Here is a 20,826-nt window from a genome sequence, read left to right on the forward strand (position 1 = left end):
ACTTCAGAAGCGTTTCTCTTGTGCAGTCATGCATCAAAATCAGATACTATGATGACAAGTATTTAATTATGTATGTATGTATGTATGTATGTATGTATGTATGTATGTATGTATGTGTGTGTGTATGGGAAGGGGTTCAGGATGTGCTCGAAGAGGGATGCCAGTATGGGGGGGTTGAAAATACTTGAGCTTTGTAGCAGCACTATCCAAGACAAGCAGCTTTGGATAATAAAAGAATGGATGACTGTAGTACTAGCGTAGGCATTGGGATTTTAAACAGGGGTGCACCAGCCAGGATACAGAAATGGATAGCCAACCTGATGAGTGTGTGCTGGAAAACCAGTAAGAGAAAATGGCTTGTCCCCAGCTATTAGCATCACCGTAATAGGCTCAAGCACATACGCATGACTTCACCCACATAGTGTGTGTACCATATGTGCTGAAGCTGTAATGAACACGAGGGGAGACAGAGAGATGGTTTCAATCGCAGGGCGCAGCAGGTGTTTGTTGAAAAGGACCACAGGAGGAGGCAGGTAGCTGTGTCCAGGGGCAGGCAGAAGGTCATACACAGAGGGTCCAAAAGGGCAACAGTACAGGCAGGGAAAAGGCTAGTGAAGTCGTCCGGGAGATCAGGCAATAGGTAGATAACAGGAAATCCAATAGGCTAAAGTACAGACAGGGAATAGGCGTCATTAGTGAGGCAGGCAAAAACTATCATACACAGGTGGCGAAAACCATAGCTCTGAAAGCTATGTGTCACAAAACCAACAATACCACACAGTGATGGGGTGCAAAGAACTGAACTAAATAGTGTGTGATAATGACATACAGGTGTGTGAACAGGTGATTAGAATTCAGGTGATTGGGATCTGGAGAGTGAGCTGCGTGCAGGGGATCTACGTATTTGAGGATGTGAGCTGGAAAGTGGGCTGGAAAGTGAGCTGCGTGCAGGGGATCTACGTATTTGAGGATGTGAGCTGGAAAGTGGGCTGGAAAGTGAGCTGCGTGCAGGGGATCTACGTATTTGAGGATGTGAGCTGGAAAGTGGGCTGGAAAGTGAGCTGCGTGCAGGGGATCTACGTATTTGAGGATGTGAGCTGGAAAGTGGGCTGGAAAGTGAGCTGCGTGCAGGGATCTACGTATTTGAGGATGTGAGCTGGAAAGTGGGCTGGAAAGTGAGCTGCGTGCAGGGGATCTACGTATTTGAGGATGTGAGCTGGAAAGTGGGCTGGAAAGTGAGCTGTGTGCAGGGGATCTACGTATTTGAGGATGTGAGCTGGAAAGTGGGCTGGAAAGTGAGCTGCGTGCAGGGGATCTACGTATTTGAGGGTGTGAGTTGGAAGCAGACGTTACGGAACCTATGTGTTGTTTTATATACATACTGTATGCATAGCACACCTATCCTGATAAAAATGACACATTACATTTGTACTGCACAACTACTTCTCTATAACCTCAACTATGACTGTGTGAGCATAATCACTTCAATCTCACCACATCCATCACAAGGACAACACATCTGAAATCAGACAGATGTGTCAGGCATTCCTGCTTTCAAGCTAACGCTCCAAAAAAGGCAGCAGCCTCACCCGAAGTTGAGAGTTGCAAGCTCCTGCTAATAAGATAATGGGTTCAAGAAGCGCTGAAATACAGTAGATCCTATTGTTGGTGGAACAGAGAAATGAGGCAAGATGAGAGTGAATAGCTAGTCATTGCTCAGAATGACTATAAATCCTACACATCCTCAGAAAGAGCCAAGTAGTCCTGCAGCACCTTCTCATCAGAATAAAGAGCATCATGAATCAACACAGATGAACCCATACAATCGTGCGAATTGGCCTATATGAATAGGGCTAAAATGAAATGTTTCTTACAGAAGAAATGCATAACCACGGTAGAAATTAAAAGGGAACAGTTTGGAGATTATGAGATAATTATTAGACTAAAGGTGAGGACACAAGAGTTCACCTGACACAAGACTGAATCCAAATATTTACTGTACTTTTCCCCGCATTTGTTCATAACGAAAACCTGAAAACACTCTGGATACATTCAGTAACATGCTAAGAATATTCTTGGAAAATTTGAGGTAGGTGTAACATAAGATTTTTTTTTTTACAAGGGTTTGAGTGAAACGTCTATCTCGTGTTTCCAAGTGGCCACACACCACTCCAAACTATGTCATATCAATGCACTTTTTTTTTACTCAAAGAGTCTTCAACTATAAGGTGCCGTTGAGCTCTCCTAGTTGTGCTGTTGAGGAGAGCAAGCAAACTTGTAGTTGTTTTGATTGGAACACAGTCCTGTATCCCTGCCTTCACACAATTACTGTTGTTGCTTATGCAATCCAAATACAGTCCATTATAAATCGCAATCTGGGTCAGGTGGGCATCATTTGAAAGGTTGCTCTATTGCCAATATGAATAGCTACATTACAAAATACGATCTTACAGTATTAGGCTTTCACAAGGCAATTCAAAGAAGCAGATCGTAATTTTGGTGCTCATAGAAGAGTTATGAGTGCATTCAGATGTGTGGTCCACAGAAAATGTTCCTCACAATACAACAAAGTAGGCTCATTCTGTTCAGGATAACCCAGGGTATAACGTCATGTCATCTTGTAACTGTACATCAAACATAGTGATCATAAACATTGACCCTGTATATGACATGAGTTTTATGACATGTGAAGTGCACACTTGGATTCACAGGTGTTTGGCTTGCTTGTATGACATCAAATCGGTATTTATTAAAATGATCAAAGTACCGTCTTTGAAAATACATAAAGTCCTAGGAATTTACAGAATTTCCCTCACTCAGACAACAAAAATGTTTCAAAAGTTGACCAATTGATGGGGGCAACTTCTTGTTGCACGTAGCGCTCAAGTTCAGAAATCTGTCAGTCGAAACCCATACAGAGCTGTGAAGCGGAGACCCTGAGATCTGACATTGTGTATAGCATGTTACTGTACAACCGCTGCGTTCCAATTTAGGAGCTTATCAGTGTCCAAATCTGCCAATTTCAACCCGTATAAGGGCACAAGTGTAACAGGTTACGGATCACATTAGAAATGAATGAATACACATGGTAGATGGCCATACAGAGCACACATAAAGTATGAATGAAGAGGAAGGTAGAGAGAAAGAGAGAGGAAGAATGACAGCAAGACAGACAGAGAGAGAGGGAGAGAGAAAGAGAGAGAGAGAGAGAGAGAAAGTAAGAGTGAGTGATGAAGTTGAGTGGGATAGTGAGAAAGGGGTAGAATAATGGAGAGAGGAGAGCTTGCCTCTGATAAATATTGTGTGGCTAACTGAGACGCAATGCTTGCCCACCCCTCCCCCATCCTGCTCTGTGCTAACATGTCACTCACAACGGATGTAATCTAATCCTGCCAACACGGTCCTTTAAATTCCTCTCCTTCACTCTGAAAGAGATCCAACTCCAGTGTGTTTACTATTTCAGTGACTGCAACGGGTGCTCTGATGAACCCCGGAAAAATCCATTCCTGACTTGAAATTCCTCTCCATGCCTTGTGCTATAGTTCACCTTCTTCAATAATCACTTTAGGGGATTACACCACAAACCTGTCTTTATCTTTGAACACATCTGCTTGTAATTCAGTTTAGCGTGTGTGTGTGTGTCCGTGGGAGATGTTTTTAGGTATGATTCCCTAATAATTTATAGTTGAATAAAGATATTAAGCAAGTTTAGCAAACATTTTAAATTTACTGAATTTTTGCCTACGCTTTCTCAAATTGGAGCTAAGTTTGGGCCAACTACTTTTCTTTTAGTTTAGGTAACACTGAAAAGTTGAATAAACTATACTGAAAAAATATATAAACCCAACATGCAACAATTTAAAATATTTTACTGAGTTACAGTTCATGTAAGGAAATCAGTCAATTGAAATAAATTCATTTGGCCCTTACCTATGGATTTCACATGACTGGGCAGGGGCACTGCCATGGGTGGGCCTGGGAGGGCATAGGCCCAACCACTGGGGAGCCAGGCCCAACCAATCAGCATGAGTTTTTCCCCACAAAAGGGCTTTATTACAGACATAAATATTTCTGTTTCATCAGCTGTCCGAGTGGCTTGGCCATGAAACATGGTACCAACACTTTACATGTGCGTTTATATTCTTGTTCGGTATAGTATCCAGCTAATTAATAAAAATGTGTTGAAACCACTAGATTTTTCTTTACAGTCTAGTTATGTTAGAGAAGTTATTCCCAAACTGGGGTAAGCATAATAAAAATGTGATTCACATTTTAAAAAATATATTAAAGATATATATATATATATATATACATACACCTTAGCCAAATACATTTAAACTCCATTTTTCACAATTCCTGACATTTAATCCTAGTAAAAATTCCCTGTCTTAGGTCAGTTAGGATTTTAAGAATGTGAAATGTCAGAATAATAGTTGAGAGAAGGATTTATTTCAGCTTCTATTTCTTTCATCACATTCCCAGTAGGTCAGAAGTTTACAAACACTCAATTAGTAATTGGTAGCATTGCCTTTAAATTGTTTAACTTGGGTCAAATGTTTCAGGTAGCCTTCCACAAGCTTCCCACAATAATTTGGGGGAATTTTGGCCCATTCCTCCTGACAGAGTTGGTGTAACTGAGTCAGGTTTGTAGGCCTCAATGCTCCCACACACTTTTTCAGTTCTGCCCACAGATTTTCTATAGGATTGAGGTCAGGGCTTTGTGATGGCCACTCCAATACCTTGACTTTGTTGTGTTTAAGCCATTTTGCCACAACTTTGGAAGTATGCTTGGTGTCATTGTCCATTTGGAAGACTCATTTGCAACCAAGCTTTAACTTCCTGACTGATATCCACATAATTTTCCTACCTCACGATGCTATCTATTTTGTGAAGTGCACCAGTCCCTCCTGCAGCAAAGCACCCCCACAACATGATGATGCCAACCCCGTGCTTAATTTTTCCTGCTGCCACAGATATGGCTGGGACAGTGCTGGGGGAAAAGGCAAACAAAACTATACAGACAATGTCTTCATCAAACAACACTGTTTCACAATGCATCAGTGACATGGCAGAGGATGTTTTGAAACAATTACTGCTTCGCATACAAGTCAGTTACATGCGTTACAGCTGGATGAGTCAACAGACGTGGCAGGCCTGGCACAACTCCTGGTATATGTCTGTTACATTTACGGTGGGATAATTAAGGAAGTCATCCTCTTCTGGAAACCAGGACAACAGGAGAGGATATTTTTAAAGTACTGGACAGCTTTGTGACATCAAATGGACTTTGGTGGTCAAGATGTGTTGGTATCTGTACTGATGGCACAAAAGCCATGACAGGGAGACATAGTGGAGTGGTAACGCACGTGCAAGCAGTTGCTCCGGCTGCCAAGGGAAGGCCTGACAGCTTGAAAAATGTTTTGGACACGATAGTGAAAATGGTTAACTTCGTTAAAGCAAGGCCCCTGAACTGTTGTGTATTTTCTGCATTATGCATTGACGACATGGGCAGCGACCATGTAATGCTGGTTATCAAGGGGCAAAGTATAGGCACGTTTTTTAAAAGCTTAAAGTTTTCTTTACTGACCATCATTTTCACTTGTCTGACCGCTTCGTTGATGACGAATTTCTCACACGACTGGCCTATCTGGGTGATGTTTTATCTCACCTGAATGATTTGAATGTAGGATTACAGGAACTCTCCACAACTATATTCAATGTGTGGGACAAAATTGAGGCTATGATTAAGAAGTTGGAGCTCTTTTCTGTCTGCATTAACAAGGACAACACACAGGTCTTTCCATCATTGTATAATTTTTTGTGTGCAAATTAACTCAAAGTTACGGATAATGTTAAATGTGATATAGCGAAGCACCTGAGTCAGCTGGGTGCGCAATTAAGCGCACCTGAAAATGGATGACACAAACAACTGGATTTGTTATCCCTCTCAAGCCCTGCCTCCAGTCCACTTACCGATATCTGAACAAGAGAGCCTCATCGAAATTGCAATAAGCGGTTCTGTGAAAATTGAATTTAATCAGAAGCCACTGCTAGATTTCTGGATAGGTCTGCACTCAGAGTTTCTTGCCTTGGCAAATTACGCTGTTAAGACACTGATGCCCTTTGCAACCACGTACCTATGTGAGGGTGGATTCTCGGCCCTCACTAGCATGAGAACTAAATACAGGCACAGACTGTGTGTGGAAAATTATTTAAGACTGAGACTCACTCCAATACAACCCAACATTGCAGAGGTATGTGCATCCTTTCAAGCACACCCTTCTCATTAACCTGTGGTGAGTTATTCACAATTTTTGATGACCAAATAAGTTTTAATATGTAAGATGGCTAAATAAAAATGATTGATTATTATATTATTTGTGCCCTGGTCCTATACGAGCTCTATGTCACTTCCCACGAGCCTGGTAATGACAAAAACTAACACTCATTCTTATGTTTAATAAATGTATTGTATAGTGTGTGTGTGGCAGGCTTACAATGATGGCAAAAAAAAAACATTTGAAAGTGCGCTGACCCTGGTGCTAGAGGGGGTACGCAGCTGAAGGTTGAATGTTTGAAGGGTTACGGGACTATAAAAGGTTTGAGAACCACTGCGTTAGAGGACAGATAACACTTATCCTGGAGTGGATAGACAAGACGGTACCACAAAGTACTATGCTGGGTGCGACTCAGTGAGAGTGAACAAGGGTCACAGTCAGTCCAATGAAATGGCCTGTCATTCATGTTTGAAAACATTAGCTAGCTCTCCTCAGTCAGTCAGTCAGACTGGGAAACCGGCAGACAGAGGACGCCACAGGGCAAGATAACATCAGGAGGGTGAGCAATTAATTCATCCAGCACACAAAACACTAACAAATATAAACATACAGTAGTTACAACACAAACAAACAGAACTGAATCATGTCTGAATCTGTCTGAATTAAACACAGACTGACTTCAAGTAATGAAAGTTAGACTCCCTTCACCTGTCTCTCGTGGCTGTTTCTTCTGTAGAAAATGAAAACACGGCACAGTGAGGAAGGAGATGACTCCCAATGCTATTTGAGGAGTCTAAATCTTCCACATGGCTTCGTGCAATGTTAGAGAGAGCCGCCCGCCAACAGCTGCAGTTCTGTCTTCTGTGTCTGCTCGACATTGCTTCCCCTGAGCTCTCACCTCTGAGGCAACCAAAACACAGTCATCTACACACCCCACGATTGTATTAGCTCACCAAGCTAAAGTCTAAACATTAGCATGGCGAGCCAACACAAGTCTTCAGGTCTCAGACAAGGCCACTCATGGCACCGAATTACCTCCACTACACATATGCTTCTGATATGTAATATGAGATGGATCAACTCCTCTGTAGCTCAGTTGGTAGAGTATGGTGCTTGCAAATTCAGGATAGTGGGTCCAATTCCCAGGACCATCCATAAGTAAAAATGTATGCATGCATGACTAAAAGTAGCTTTGGATAAAAGTGTGTGCTAAATTGGAATATGTTGTATTATTATATTACTCCTCACGGCATTTGAACTGAAGCACTTCACACAGAAGGCAAGGCAAGGTCTGTCTCTCTGTTGACCAATGAATAATGGAGCAGCAGAACAGCTGACTAACGACACTACAGTATATAATCCTAGTCATCTCCAGGCCAACCCACACAATGACAACACTGCCACTGGAGCAGTGGACACAGGTCATTCAGTACATGGTCATTCATTGTAAGGAGCAAGCTGCCGCAGTTTTTCCCCTAGAAGTGAAAGAGGCGTAATTATAATATTATAATAAAGAATATTTCCTCAAGAGGTTGGCTGAGTTCCTCCCAATTGACGTGAATGATTGGAACGATCATAGTGATGTGGGTCTCTGTGTCCATTCAAGTTTACCTGACCCACCACCAAAAATATCTGTTTGCGAATCGCAGACTAAAGTGTTTCAAACATTCCCTGAAAGACCTTCAAGTCCATCCATTCCCATTCATCATTCAGTTATGATGGGTCGCTGAACAGTAATCATGGATTTTAAGGGTGGAATAGTGAATGCAGAGTGGAGTTACTGTATTTCACGTTCCACTGTGACTAGAAAGAAATGCACTATATAGACAAAAGTATGTGGACACCCATTCAAATTAGTGGATTTGGCTATTTCAGCCAGACCCATTGCTGACAGGTGTAGAACATCGAGCACACAGCCATGCAATCTCCATAGACAAACATTGATAGTAGAATGGCCTTACTGAAAAGCTCAGTGGCTTTCAACGTGGCACCAACATAGGATGCCACCTTTCCAACTAGTCAGTTGGTCAAATGTCTGCCTTGCTAGAGCTGCCCTGGTCAACTGTGTGCTGTTATTGTGAAGGGGAAACATCTAGGAGCAACAGCGGCTCAGCCGCAATGTGGTAGACCACACAAGCTTACAGAACAGGACCTCTGAGTGCATAAAAATTGTCTGTCCTTGGTCATAACACTCACTACCAAGTTCCAAACTGCCTCTGGAAGCAACATCAGCACAAGAACTGTTCGTAGGGAGCTTCATGAAATAGGTTTCCATGACCAAGCAGCCCAGACACAAGCCTAAGATCACCATGCACAATGCCAAGCGCCGGCTGGAGTGGTGTAAAGCTCGCCACCATGGGACTCTCGAGCAGTGGAAACGTGTTCTCTGGAGTGATAAATCACGCTTCACCATCTGGCAGTCTGACGGACGAATCTGGGTTTGGTGATGCCAGGAGAATGCTACCTCCCCGAATGCATAGTGCCAACTGTAAAGTTTGATGGAGGAGGAATAATGGTCTGGGGCTGTTTTTCATGGTTCAGGCTAAGCCCCTTAGTTCCAGTGAAGGGAAATCTTAACGCTACAGTATTCAATTACATTCTAGACGATTCTGTGCTTCCATCTTTGTGGAACAGTTTGGGGAAGGCCCTTTCCTATTTTAGCACGAAAATGCCGCCATGTAAGAATTTGTTCTTAACTCTTGATACTCCCCATCCCGGATCTGGGAGCGTAATCATCGACTGACACTAATTAGCATAACGCAACGGACATAAATATTACTAGAAAATATTCCTATTCATGAAAATCACAAGTGAAATATACTGAGACACAGCTTAGCCTTTTGTTAATCATCCTGTCGTCTCAGATTTTCAAAATATGCTTTACAGCCAAAGCTAGACAAGCATTTGTGTAAGTTTATCGATAGCCTAGCATAGCATTTTGTCCAGCTAGCAGCAGGTAACTTGGTCACGGAAATCAGAAAAGCAATCAAATTAAATCGTTTACCTTTGATGAGCTTCGGATGTTTTCACTCACGAGACTCCCACTTAGATAGCCAATGTTCATTTTTTCCAAAAATATTATTTTTGTAGGTGAAATAGCTCCATTTGTTCTTCACGTTTGGCTGAGAAATCGACCGGAAATTACGATCACGAAAACGGCAAAAAATATTCCAAATTAGCTCCATAATATCGACAGAAACATGGCAAACGTTGTTTATAATCAATCTTCAAGGTGTTTTTCAAATATCTATTTGATAATATATCCACCGGGACAATTGGTTTTTCAGTAGGATCGATTGGAAAAATGGCTACCTCTGTATTTTACGCGAGAGTCACTCTGAGAGCCATCAGGTGACCACTTACACAATGTAGCCGCTTACGGGTATTCTTCAACATTAATGCGTAAAACTACGTCACAATGCTGTAGACACCTTGGGAAATACGTAGAAAAAGTAATCTGGTTGATAGCCCATTCACTGCTCAATAGGGACGCATTGGAACGCAGAGCTTTCAAAACACGAGGCACTTCCGGATTGGATTTTTCTCAGGCTTTCGCCTGCAATATCAGTTCTGTTATACTCACAGACAATATTTTTACAGTTTTGAAAACTTTAGAGTGTTTTCTGTCCTAAGCTGTCAATTATATTCATATTCTAGCATCTTGTCCTAACAAAATATCCCGTTTACTTTGGATACTGCCCCCTAGTCACAACAGGTTTTAACTGACTTGCCTAGTTAAATAAAGGGAGAAAAAAAAATGCACAAAGAGAGGTTCATACAGAAATGGTTTGTCGAGATTGGTGTGGAAGAACTTGACTGGCCTGCTCTGAGCCCTGACCTCAACCCCATCAAACACCTTTGGGATGAAATGGAACACCGCCTGCGAGCCAGGCCTAATCATCCAACATCAGCGCCCGACCTCGCTAATGCTCTTGTGGCTGAATGGAAGCAAGTCCCCGCAGCAATGTTCCAACATCTAGTGGAAATCCTTCCCAAAAGAGTGGAAGATGTTATAGCAGCAAAGGGGAACCAACTCCATATTAATGCCCCTGATTTTTGAATGAGATGTTCGACGAACAGGTGTCCACATACAGCAAATAACTTACCTCAAATGCCATAAGTTATGCAAAATAAATCCAGTTTAGAATCATGAGATAAAATGTCTCACCTCCCCATAGGAGGACACTTTGAAGAACCCCTTTTAGTTCCAGGTAGAGCCTTTTGGGTTCCATGTAGAACCCTTTCCACAGAGGGTTCTACATAGAACCCAAGAGAGTTCTACCTGGAACCAAAAAGGGTTCTCCTATGGGGAGAGCCGCAGAACCCTTCTAGAAACCATTTCTCTAAGAGTGTATTGTATCAGATATGATACAGTAACTGCATCTTTTCAAAACAAAATTATTACATCATTACTCCCACCCAAGCCTCTACTTTTAATGAAGTTGCTGTCCATCCAGTAGGTGCTGAAAGGCGGTTAGCTCACAAGTTGAGCTCAGTGTGATGTTTTCACAAACTATATAATTTTGACTAGTTGAAACTGTATAGTTATATATTACAAGTCATAACCTCGATTCAATATAGACTTGTAGGCAAAGTATCTCCTCTCCAGAAATAAAAACTTGATAAGTTTGGTGTTTTTATTGATGCTACCTCCTAGTGTTTTATTTTGTATCTCGGCATATCTGTGAATGAATGAGTTCCTGCAAGTGCGATTACCTGATTATGTCATCGTTGTGGCCCAAGTAAAATTTTTGCTTGTGTTCCCGTGTGTTATACACTACTCCCACACCGGCGACGAAGTAGACAATTTCCTTGGCAGCTGTGTAGTACAGGTTGTTGCGGCACTGATGTCCCCGATACCCGTAAACCCATTCTAGTCGCAGGTGACAATTCGGAGCGGTCCTGTCAGCCATGTCCGTACTTCTTCTCTGTCTCGAGTATTTGATATTTCTTCATTCACCGAGAAGGATTTCATTCAATCCCATATCTCTTAGTTCCACTGAAAATGCATTGTATCCGGTACAAGCGGTTATAGCGGGCATTTGTGTTCCATGTGCATAATAGTCTCACTAAATCTATTTTTACTCTGAGATAATATGCTTATCTCTAATTAAAAATAGTTAACTATGCAGTTCTTTTCATAGTAAAAAGCAAATATCTATCTCTACTTCAGCCTTTGGCTAGTTGCCCCGCTCGAGACAGGTCGAAGCTCTAGTCAAATCCTATAAGATGGAGTATTCGCGTTTATTTACACGCACCGCCCCAAAATGTGATCTACATTTGTGATTGATCAACTATCTGTCCAATCACATCCCCGAATATCTATTTAGCGTTTGAAGGGATGTTCACGGGCCAATGGCAATCATTAGAAAGGGATAAACGTCAGCCCCTAAAGAATGCACTTTAACCAATGGCTCTAACCCTGGCTAACCAATGGTGTGTAGACAATACCAGGAAGCTTTTGACAGCTGTCAATCCAAGTAGGCGCCGTTGAATATTTTACTCTTTTGCACATTTCTTTAACAGTCTAACAGTAGTTCCTCTATCCATGCATAGGCTTTAACCAACAGAAAGAAGGTCTACATTCGTGTTTAGGAGACTATAAATTATGTTGTTGTCTTAAAATGGACATTTAAAAAATGAACTGTATTACATATTCACCAACTGCATGTTTTTTTTTCAGATAACACATGCGTTCAGGTATGCTACTTTAACTCGCCATCTCAGCTCCTACTTTTTATAAAGTCGCTGTCCACACGGTGGGTGCTGAAGTGAAGGTCACAGAATGTAGCGCTCTCAGAGCATTTTGATGGGGGGATTGTGCATTCCTGGTGTAACTTGGGCAGTTATTATTGCCATCCTGTACCTGTCCCGCATGTGTGATGTTAGGATGTACCGATCCTGTGCAGGTGTTGTTACACGTGGTCTGCCACTGCGAGGACGATCAGCTGTCCATCCTGTCTCCCTGTAGCGCTGTCTTAGGCGTCTCACAGTAAGGACATTGCAATTTATTGCCCTGGCCACATCTGCAGTTCTCATGCCTCCTCGCAGCATGCCTAAGGCACGTTCACGCAGATGATCAGGGACCTTGGGCATCTTTCTTTTGGTGTTTTTCAGAGTCAGTGGAAAGGCCTCTTTAGTGTCCTAAGTTTTCATAACTGTGACCTTCATTGTCTACTATCTGTAAGCTGTTAGTGTCTTAACGACCGTTCCACAGGTGTATGTTCATTAATTGTTTATGGTTCATTGAACAAGCATGGGAAACAAACAGTGTTTAAACCCTTTACAATGAAGATCTGTGAAGTTATTTGGATTTTTACGAATTATCTTTGAAAGACTGGGTCCTGAAAAAGGGACGTTTCTTTTTTTGCTGAGTTTAGTTACAAAGTAGCTAAAAAAGTAGTAAGTAGTTGAAAAGTTGCTAATTAGCTAAAAATTATAAAGTTGTCCATGATGAGATTTGAACTCACAACCTTCTGTTATACGTCCACCCATCCACCCACCAACCACCCTGCCTTAAGTAACCATCTGTCTTTTATAACCATACCAAACGTAACATATCATAGCAGTTAAAGCATCCCAGATATACGTTTACTATGTTACATCTAGTCTATGAGACCAAGCTGAGTGCATACCCTTTGAAAACCAAGACAGGCAGTACACAAAAGTTATTGAATAAACGCACTGATCTTGCTTCACTTCAAATAATAATATTGTTCTCACGGTAAATGCCAAAGAAATCAATGCAGCATTGGGTGATTGTCCCGGGTGGGCAGAGTTCGCATTGTAGAATGGATGGAATGGTAATAAAAATTGCACACGCCCGCCCGGCGTGCCGAGGGGGCTCAATCAAGTGCACCTACAAGAGGACCTCCCCTATCCTCTGTTGCGGCGAGTGACAGGGACAGGACGCTTGCTGCTCAAGCAACAAGCTTAGCGTTGATAGCTAAGCTCTAAAAACGTACCTACCTCTTAAATTATTTTAGCACCACTGACAAAGAAGACGAAATGGAGGTGCCGATGGATCCCTTGTTTCTCGCATGGAGCTACTTTAGAAGACGGAAGTTCCAACCATGTTCTGATATTTGTTCGAAGATATTAGAGGACAGTCCATACGACCAGGTTAGAAATAGCTAAACTAGTATTTTAGCTCTGCTAGCCAGCTCCAGGCATGAATCCAATTTAGCTAATGGTAATATCTATCAGTAGCATGCTTGCAAAGTATTCTTTGACATTTTCTGTATCATTGCCTATTCCTCATTACTGTATTGCCAGAGATACTCTGCCGTTGCTTGCTAGCTATCTGTTGTTTTGTTAGCACATTGTTAGCTAGCTAGCTATTGGTGGCATAAAAAACAAGAACTTGTTAGCTAGAGGGCTATCATCATATCTGGCAAGTTTTGACCTTATTGTGACCCACTTTCGATTTTCACGATCACTATTTAATCTCTCCTTTAGTTAATCTAGCTTCTCTTAACTCCAATTGTCTTGAAATGTGCTTGCTATAGCCTAGCATAATTTTTGCATCAAATCTGTCTTCACCTCTTATCTCATCATTTCACACACTGCTGTCTTAAAAGGAACCTGACTCCTCATCACATATTTCTGAGGTAACCTCTTCCTGCTGTGCTCCTTTTATTCTGTGTCTCTTTACATGCTGCATCTAAACCTGGCATGTTTGGACATGTTGAAGTACAAATAGAACGGGTAGAGAAATGAATTAAATATCACAGTAGCACATCAGTGTTGGAGTTCCCTACCTTGTAACATCAAAGTAAACATAATTTTCACATTGTAAAATCAAATCTACTACCTTTGCTCTTTGGGCAGGCTGCATGGAGTCTGAAGACCCGTTCTCTGACAGAGATGGTGTACATCGATGAGGTGGAGGTGGACCAGGAGGGGATCGCTGAGATGATGCTGGATGAAAGCTCCATTGCCCAGGTTGCTCGTAAGTCTGAACTCTAAACTTTCCCAGAGGGACACGAGTTCTTCCTGGGCAGGAAAAACTCCTGACTATGACTAGTCATCTGCAGAACAGCCTACGAAAGTCAATATCAATAATATATTACTGTTCTGAATCTGTTCTGGTAAAATCTCTCCAAAATGTTCCCAGCTCTGAGTGTACTGTAATGAAGCTGTCTTTCAGGCCCTGGGACATCACTGAGGCGTCCTGAAACAAGCCATGGAGGTGGACCTACTCCAGCTATCAGGTATGTGACCTTTTCTATTCACAACTATCTTGTATACGTTAGGTAAGTATTCCAAGCATTTCCCCTACTGGAATTGTGTTATTACTGTAACAATATTTCTGCCAATGAGTCGTGAGGAGCATTATGTACCCTGGGAAAGCATCAGGTCAGTTCTGAACTGAGCTTTTTTGTCCTGAATCTAGGCCCATTACCCAATCGGGACGACCAATCACAGGGTTTGTGAGGCCCAGTACCCAGTCTGGCAGACCAGGGACAATGGAACAGGCCATTAAGACCCCGCGCACAGCACACACTGCCCGCCCTGTCACTGGTGCATCTGGGAGATTTGTCCGGCTGGGAACAGCCTCCATGTTAACCAATCCTGAGGGGCCATTTATAAATTTGTCAAGACTCAACTTGGCTAAATATGCCCAGAAGCCCAATTTATCCAAGGTATGACTGATTTAACTAATATACTGTAAGGTAAGGAACAGTCTCTCAAAAAATATGTGTCGTAAATGTATTTATTATGGTTATTCACCTTCAATATATGTTATGACTGTTCTGTTTTTTTTTCTGCCCCAGACCTTGTTTGAGTACATCTTCCATCATGAAAATGATGTAAAAAATGTGAGTTATAAATACAGATATACAGTATGTCTTTGGCATTTCATGCAGTTTTTGTTTGTAAGTTTCCGTCAAAAACGATTTGTACCTACCCTGTCATGTTTTGTGAACAGGCTTTAGACCTGGCTGCTCTGGCCACTGAGAATGCTCAGTTCAAAGACTGGTGGTGGAAAGTCCAGCTGGGGAAGTGCTACTACAGGTAAAGCTTTAGCTGATTACTTAGATCTCAAACAACTGTTAGTATACAATGCATACTATACTACAGCTCTACTACATTGGAACTGTTTGTATTAACAGACTTGGTTTACACCGGGAATCAGAAAAACAGTTCCGATCTGCTCTCAATCATCAGGAGGTGGTGGACACATACCTCTATCTGGCCAAGGTAACAACATACAACTTACGATGTCCCTAACACTCTTTTAACACTGTAAATACTGTGTAACTACACTGTATACAGTATAGATTAACCCTCACACAAGGCTTCTCTGTAGCAGATAAAACCTGGTGGTGTGTCACTCAATGACAAGTTGTTTCTATTTGTTCAAATAGGTTTATGTTTTTTTTTTACTCAACCTGCTGACCTATTTATCTTCATTAGTACACAAATGACAAAAATACTTATTGTTCTGTTATGCCACTAAAACAGGTGTATCAGCGGCTTGATCAACCTATAACTGCACTGAACCTCTTCAAGCAAGGTCTGGACCACTTCCCTGGGGAGGTCACTCTCTTAACAGGAATTGCTCGCATTCACGAGGCACGTAACAATTCCTTTGTTGTTTGTTTGCAAAGCATTCTCTTGCTTAAAGAAAGCACAGGTTGAAATCATCATGTCAAATGTGTAACCTGAAATGAGCAGTTGATTGCCTAGGAATTTAGAGCCTAATTGTTTTGTAGCTCTAGTAGCTATTGAATTACTCTACTGTAAAATGAGAGAACAGATGCAGATTGATCAGGAGGTCCAAAATCAGTCTTTATAGTTATGTGTCTCTCTCACAGGAGATGAATAACATCACCTCAGCCACAGAGTACTACAAAGATGTCCTGAAGCAGGACAACACTCACGTTGAGGCTATCGCCTGCATAGGCAGCAATCACTTCTACACGGACCAGCCTGAGATCGCCTTGCGCTTTTACCGGTTAGTCACACACGGCACACACACACCACCCCCTTCAAATCCCTCATCTAACTCTGATTAGTATGTATATGCCTGTGTGATTTAATAATTTTGACATTTCAGTGGATACACATGCCTTGCATGGTTACAATATTTTAAGTTGTCTTTTCCCTCTAACTGTCCTTCCCTGTAGACGGCTGCTGCAGATGGGGGTATATAATTGCCAGCTGTACAACAACCTGGGATTGTGCTGCTTTTATGCCCAGCAGTATGATATGACCCTGTCCTCCTTCGAGAGGGCTCTGGCCCTGGTGGCCAATGATGAGGAGCAGGCTGACGTCTGGTACAACATTGGACACGTGGCCGTGGTGGGTTAGTGTTAACTTAGCACACACAGATGTTAGTTATTGCATCAAGTTACTCTACAGCACCCTCTTCTGTATGCCAATTGGTTTCTCTTGGACAGGATCCACATCTGGCTGAGTGCTTTGAACAAATAGCATGCTATCACTTTTTTGTTGCATTTCTGTTTGTTACTTGCATCTTATGTTTCTCCCCACAGGGAATAGGAGACCTGACTCTGGCATCCCAGTGTTTTAAACTGGCCTTGGCCTTCAACAACGACCATGCTGAGGCCTATAATAACCTGGCCGTGCTGGAGCTACGCAAGGGACACATTGAGCAGGTGAATGAACTGGTGTGTCTAGGTCTCAAATACACTGCTCAAAAAAATAAAGGGAACACTAAAATAACACATTCTAGATCTGAATGAATGAAATATTCTTATTAAATACTTTTTTCTTTACATAGTTGAATGTGCTGACAACAAAATCACACAAAAATTATCAATGGAAATCAAATGTATCAACCCATGGAGGTCTGGATTTGGAGTCACACTCAAATTTAAAGTGGAAAACCACACTACAGGCTGATCCAACTTTGATGTAATATCCTTAAAACAAGTCAAAATGAAGCTCAGTAGTGTGTGTGGCCTCCACGTGCCTGTATGACCTCCCTACAACGCCTGGGCATGCTCCTGATGAGGTGGGGGATGGTCTCCTGAGGGATCTCCTCCCAGACCTAGACTAAAGCATCCGTCAACTCCTGGACAGTCTGTGGTGCAACGTGGTGGATGGAGCGAGACATGATGTCCCAGATGTGCTCAATTGGATTCAGGTCTGGGGAACGGGCGGGCCAGTCCATAGCATCAATGCCTTTCTCTTGCAGGAACTGCTGACACACTCCAGCCACATGAGGTCTAGCATTGTCTTGCATTAGGAGGAACCTAGGGCCAACCGCACCAGCATATGATCTCACAAGGGGTCCGGGGATCTCATCTCGGTACCTAATGGCAGTCAGGCTACCTCTGGCGAGCACATGGAGGGCTGTGCGGCCCCCCAAAGAAATTCCACCCCACACCATGACTGACCCACCGCCAAACCGGTCATGCTGGAGGATATTGCAGGCAGCAGAACGTTCTCCACAGCGTCTCCAGACTCTGTCACGTGCTCAGTGTGAACCTGCTTTCATCTGTGAAGAGCACAGGTCGCCAGTGGCGAATTTGCCAATCTTGGTGTTCTCTGGCAAATGCCAAACGTCCTGCACGGTGTTGGGCTGTAAGCACAACCCCCACATGTGGACGTCGGGCCCTCATACCACCCTCATGGAGTCTGTTTCTGACCGTTTGAGCAGACACATGCACATTTGTGGCCTGCTGGAGGTCATTTTGCAGGGCTCTGGCAGTGCTCCTCCTGCTCCTCCTTGCACAAAGGCGGAGGTAGCGGTCCTGCTGCTGGGTTGTTGCCCTCCTACGGCTTCTTCCACGACTCCTGATGTACTAGCCTGTCTCCTGGTAGCGCCTCCATGCTCTGGACACTACGCTGACAGACACAGCAAACCTTCTTGCCACAGCTCGCATTGATGTGCCATCCTGGATGAGCTGCACTACCTGAGCCACTTGTGTGGGTTGTAGACTCCGTCTCATACTACCACTAGAGTGAAAGCACCGCCAGCATTCAAAAGTGACCAAAACATCAGCCAGGAAGTATAGGAACTGAGAAGTGGTCTGTGGTCACCACCTGCAGAACCACTCCTTTATTGGGGGTGTCTTGCTAATTGCCTATAATTTCCACCTGTTGTCTATTCCATTTGCACAACAGCATGTGAAATGTATTGTCAATCAGTGTTGCTTCCTAAGTGGACAGTTTGATTTCACAGAAGTGTGATTGACTTGGAGTTACATTGTGTTGTTTAAGTGTTCCCTTTATTTTTTTGAGCAGTGTATATCATTTTGATCAAATGTTAGTTCTGATAAGTGTATTGAGTATGAATCTGTTTTAAATTATATGCTTTCTTTCCAACTGAAATAAACTTCTTCTAGGCTTGCTCCTCTGAAGTATTATGCCCAGTGGTTCTTTTCCATATGATATAACACATTATTTAAAGTCTTTAGTGTACTGCTTATGATGTTTTTGGTATTGAGTCTAATTCAGAATGGATGTTTTTGTTTCGATGTCCTCTCTTCTCTTCTTTTTCACAGTCCAAAGCTTTCCTCCAGACCGCTGCATCAATTTCCCCTCACATGTATGAGCCACACTTTAACTACTCCACTCTGTCAAACAAGGTAACCAGACACTTCATCTGCACTTTTATTTCAATTTCAATAAAAACACATTGCTATGCCTGGTATAAAACAGACCGTTTTTAGTCATGAGTGATTATATGAATTGATATGCTGTTGTTTTCTGCTGTGTCCAGATTGGAGATCTGCAGAGTAGCTACACGGCAGCCCAGAGGTCAGAGGATGCCTTCCCTGAGCATGTAGATACCCAGCAGATCCTGAAACACCTGCGCCAGCACTTTGCTGTGCTGTGACCTACTGACCGACACACCTGACTTGACAGTCCAAAATTCCTGTGTGATAACTTACTTAGTTGTCGCAGAGTGCTGCTATTGAACAACAGTGACTGGCCTCATGTTCCGGTTAGACATCATCACAATCTACAGAAAAACATTCTGCTGTTAGAGGATGGTGACAATACACCGCCTAAATGATACAAAGAGCAATTTGGCTTGGGCAACTCACTGCACAGACATTATTATAAAACAGTTATTTAAAACTGCCTGGCCCAATGCAGGTCTTATTAGTTGTATTTTAAGTGTTTTATTTGCAGCCAAGATTGGTTTTGGCATTTGTTTTTCTCATCAACTGTTGATTCACATACATGTGTAATAGTATTTAAGGTACTTTTAAGCACTGATAGTGAATGTACATAATAAAGTATGAACATGGAAGAAAAACATATTTACTATAGTACATATATTTATACTGCTATCTTTTTATAGTGTATTCAGATGTAAACCTGGGATGTATTTTGGTATTAACATTACTCTTGTAATAATTTGTAGTCTGTCTTGTTTGTAAGGAGTAAACTATATAAACTTTTTTTTAAAGATGCAGAACTAATTAAGTTGTTTAACTTTACAGTATGACAATTTCTTTTATGTACAACTTAAAAGTTACATTTGATTCCAATGCTTATTATTTTGAATGTATGCATTTACTTATTGAAATAATGGCAATTTTATAGTAATTTCTAAGCTTTCCTTGATTTTATTTCACATATCCAGTTCAATGGATGCGTACACAGCATCATTCCAGGACTCCATGGGATTTATTTTGGAATGGATGGCCGCACAGTCCTCCATTCCATAGTAGTCATTGGGCTGTCTCATGCCAGTACCTTTCAACCAAATTAAATGTTACGTAGTTGACATTCTGGTCTTATCCTGAATGATAATGGTACAGTGGAAGCATTTAACCAAGTACCGCTTGACATGTTGGTCTTAACAAATATATAGAAGATCATGCATGATTATACCTGTGTCCAGTCCATTGACTTGTGCAGCTCTTACCCCTGAGTCAGCTCAGTCCCGTTAACCCATGTCCAGGTCCCCTCTGTATCCTCTTCCTCCTTCAGTCCTATATGTAACCCTTTCATGTGCATGGGTTCGGCGTTAAACTGCACTTTGTGTATCATCTTACTTATGAACGCCTGAGAAAACAAACACAACAAGCCAGGAAAGAAGCTGAATGAATCATTGATAACTACGGCTTTTGGACAATCTTTCTCTTGTACGGTGCTCTCAAACCATTACAATGTAGAGGGGAGTGGGGTCAATTACAGCGTTCTACAAAGACTCATTGCATAGAACTTGTGAAAATGATAGAAAGTTCTATGCTGACCTGTTAAGTACAGTTGAAAGATCATCAAACAGCCAGTCATGAAGCAAATAATTGCCCAGTAAGTCACTGCATTTAGAGGATAAACCAAAACAAGTGAATAACCATGAATTGGCAGTACCAGTCACACGTTTGGACATACCTACTCATTCAAGGGGTTTTTGTTATTTTTACTAATTTCTACATTGTAGAATAATAGTGAAGACATAGAAACTATGAAATAACACATGGAATTGTGTAGAAACAAAAAACAGTGTTAAATCAAAATATCTTTTTGAGATTCTTCAAAGTAGCCACCCTTTGCCTTGATGACAGGTTTGCACACTCTTGGCATTCTTTCAACCAGCTTCATGAGGTAGTCACCT

At 42.1% G+C, this 20,826-nt stretch overlaps 2 protein-coding genes and 1 long non-coding RNA gene across 11 annotated transcripts in view; 1 reads left to right on the forward strand and 2 right to left on the reverse strand.

Moving 5' to 3' along the window:
• The window catches only part of eml5 (EMAP like 5), a 78,404-nt gene extending 66,919 nt beyond the window's left edge, over positions 1–11,485 (reverse strand). For all 6 annotated transcript variants that reach the window (XM_024437378.1, XM_024437376.1, XM_024437377.1 and 3 more), the window contains exon 1: positions 10,995–11,485. In XM_024437378.1, coding sequence (XP_024293146.1) covers positions 10,995–11,191 — 197 coding nt within the window. In that variant the 5' untranslated portion in view covers positions 11,192–11,485. The remainder of the gene's footprint in view (positions 1–10,994) is intronic.
• A 1,664-nt stretch (positions 11,486–13,149) lies between these two features.
• LOC112233171 (tetratricopeptide repeat protein 8) lies at positions 13,150–19,677 on the forward strand. Of its 4 annotated transcripts, XM_024400606.2 has the most exons (14): positions 13,151–13,400; positions 13,859–13,888; positions 14,109–14,229; positions 14,428–14,491; positions 14,674–14,923; positions 15,056–15,100; positions 15,211–15,296; positions 15,395–15,482; positions 15,747–15,857; positions 16,100–16,239; positions 16,412–16,586; positions 16,781–16,903; positions 18,758–18,841; positions 18,976–19,677. In XM_024400606.2, the coding sequence occupies exons 1-14, from the start codon at positions 13,287–13,289 to the stop codon at positions 19,090–19,092; spliced, it is 1,548 nt and encodes a 515-aa protein (XP_024256374.1). In that variant the 5' UTR covers positions 13,151–13,286; the 3' UTR covers positions 19,093–19,677. The 4 variants fall into 4 exon arrangements, 3 of the variants coding, with proteins under 3 accessions (XP_024256374.1, XP_024256375.1, XP_042185960.1); XR_006084562.1 differs by lacking the exon at positions 18,976–19,677 and having other exon boundaries at positions 13,150–13,400; positions 16,412–16,590; XM_024400607.2 differs by lacking the exon at positions 13,859–13,888 and having other exon boundaries at positions 13,152–13,400.
• Positions 19,678–19,823: 146 nt separating this feature from the next.
• LOC121847729 lies at positions 19,824–20,626 on the reverse strand. Its single transcript, XR_006084563.1, has 3 exons — positions 20,465–20,626; positions 20,134–20,273; positions 19,824–19,961 (listed from the first exon to the last, which is right to left on the reverse strand). It is a non-coding gene; the product is annotated as an uncharacterized LOC121847729 (long non-coding RNA).
• Between the last annotated feature and the right edge of the window lie 200 nt (positions 20,627–20,826).

This window comes from Oncorhynchus tshawytscha, linkage group LG11, assembly GCF_018296145.1.
Source record: "Oncorhynchus tshawytscha isolate Ot180627B linkage group LG11, Otsh_v2.0, whole genome shotgun sequence".
NCBI lineage: Eukaryota > Metazoa > Chordata > Actinopteri > Salmoniformes > Salmonidae > Oncorhynchus > Oncorhynchus tshawytscha.

What these genes read in the sequence shown, in the direction of transcription:
- LOC112233171 (XM_024400606.2), top strand. Translation starts at nt 13,287, where the DNA reads ATGGAGGTGCCGATGGATCCCTTGTTTCTCGCATGGAGCTACTTTAGA. An exon ending in ATGAAAATGATGTAAAAAAT is followed by an intron (nt 15,101 to 15,210) that starts GTGAGTTATAAA and finishes TTTTGTGAACAG; the next exon opens with GCTTTAGACCTGGCTGCTCT. An exon ending in CTGGGGAAGTGCTACTACAG is followed by an intron (nt 15,297 to 15,394) that starts GTAAAGCTTTAG and finishes TTGTATTAACAG; the next exon opens with ACTTGGTTTACACCGGGAAT.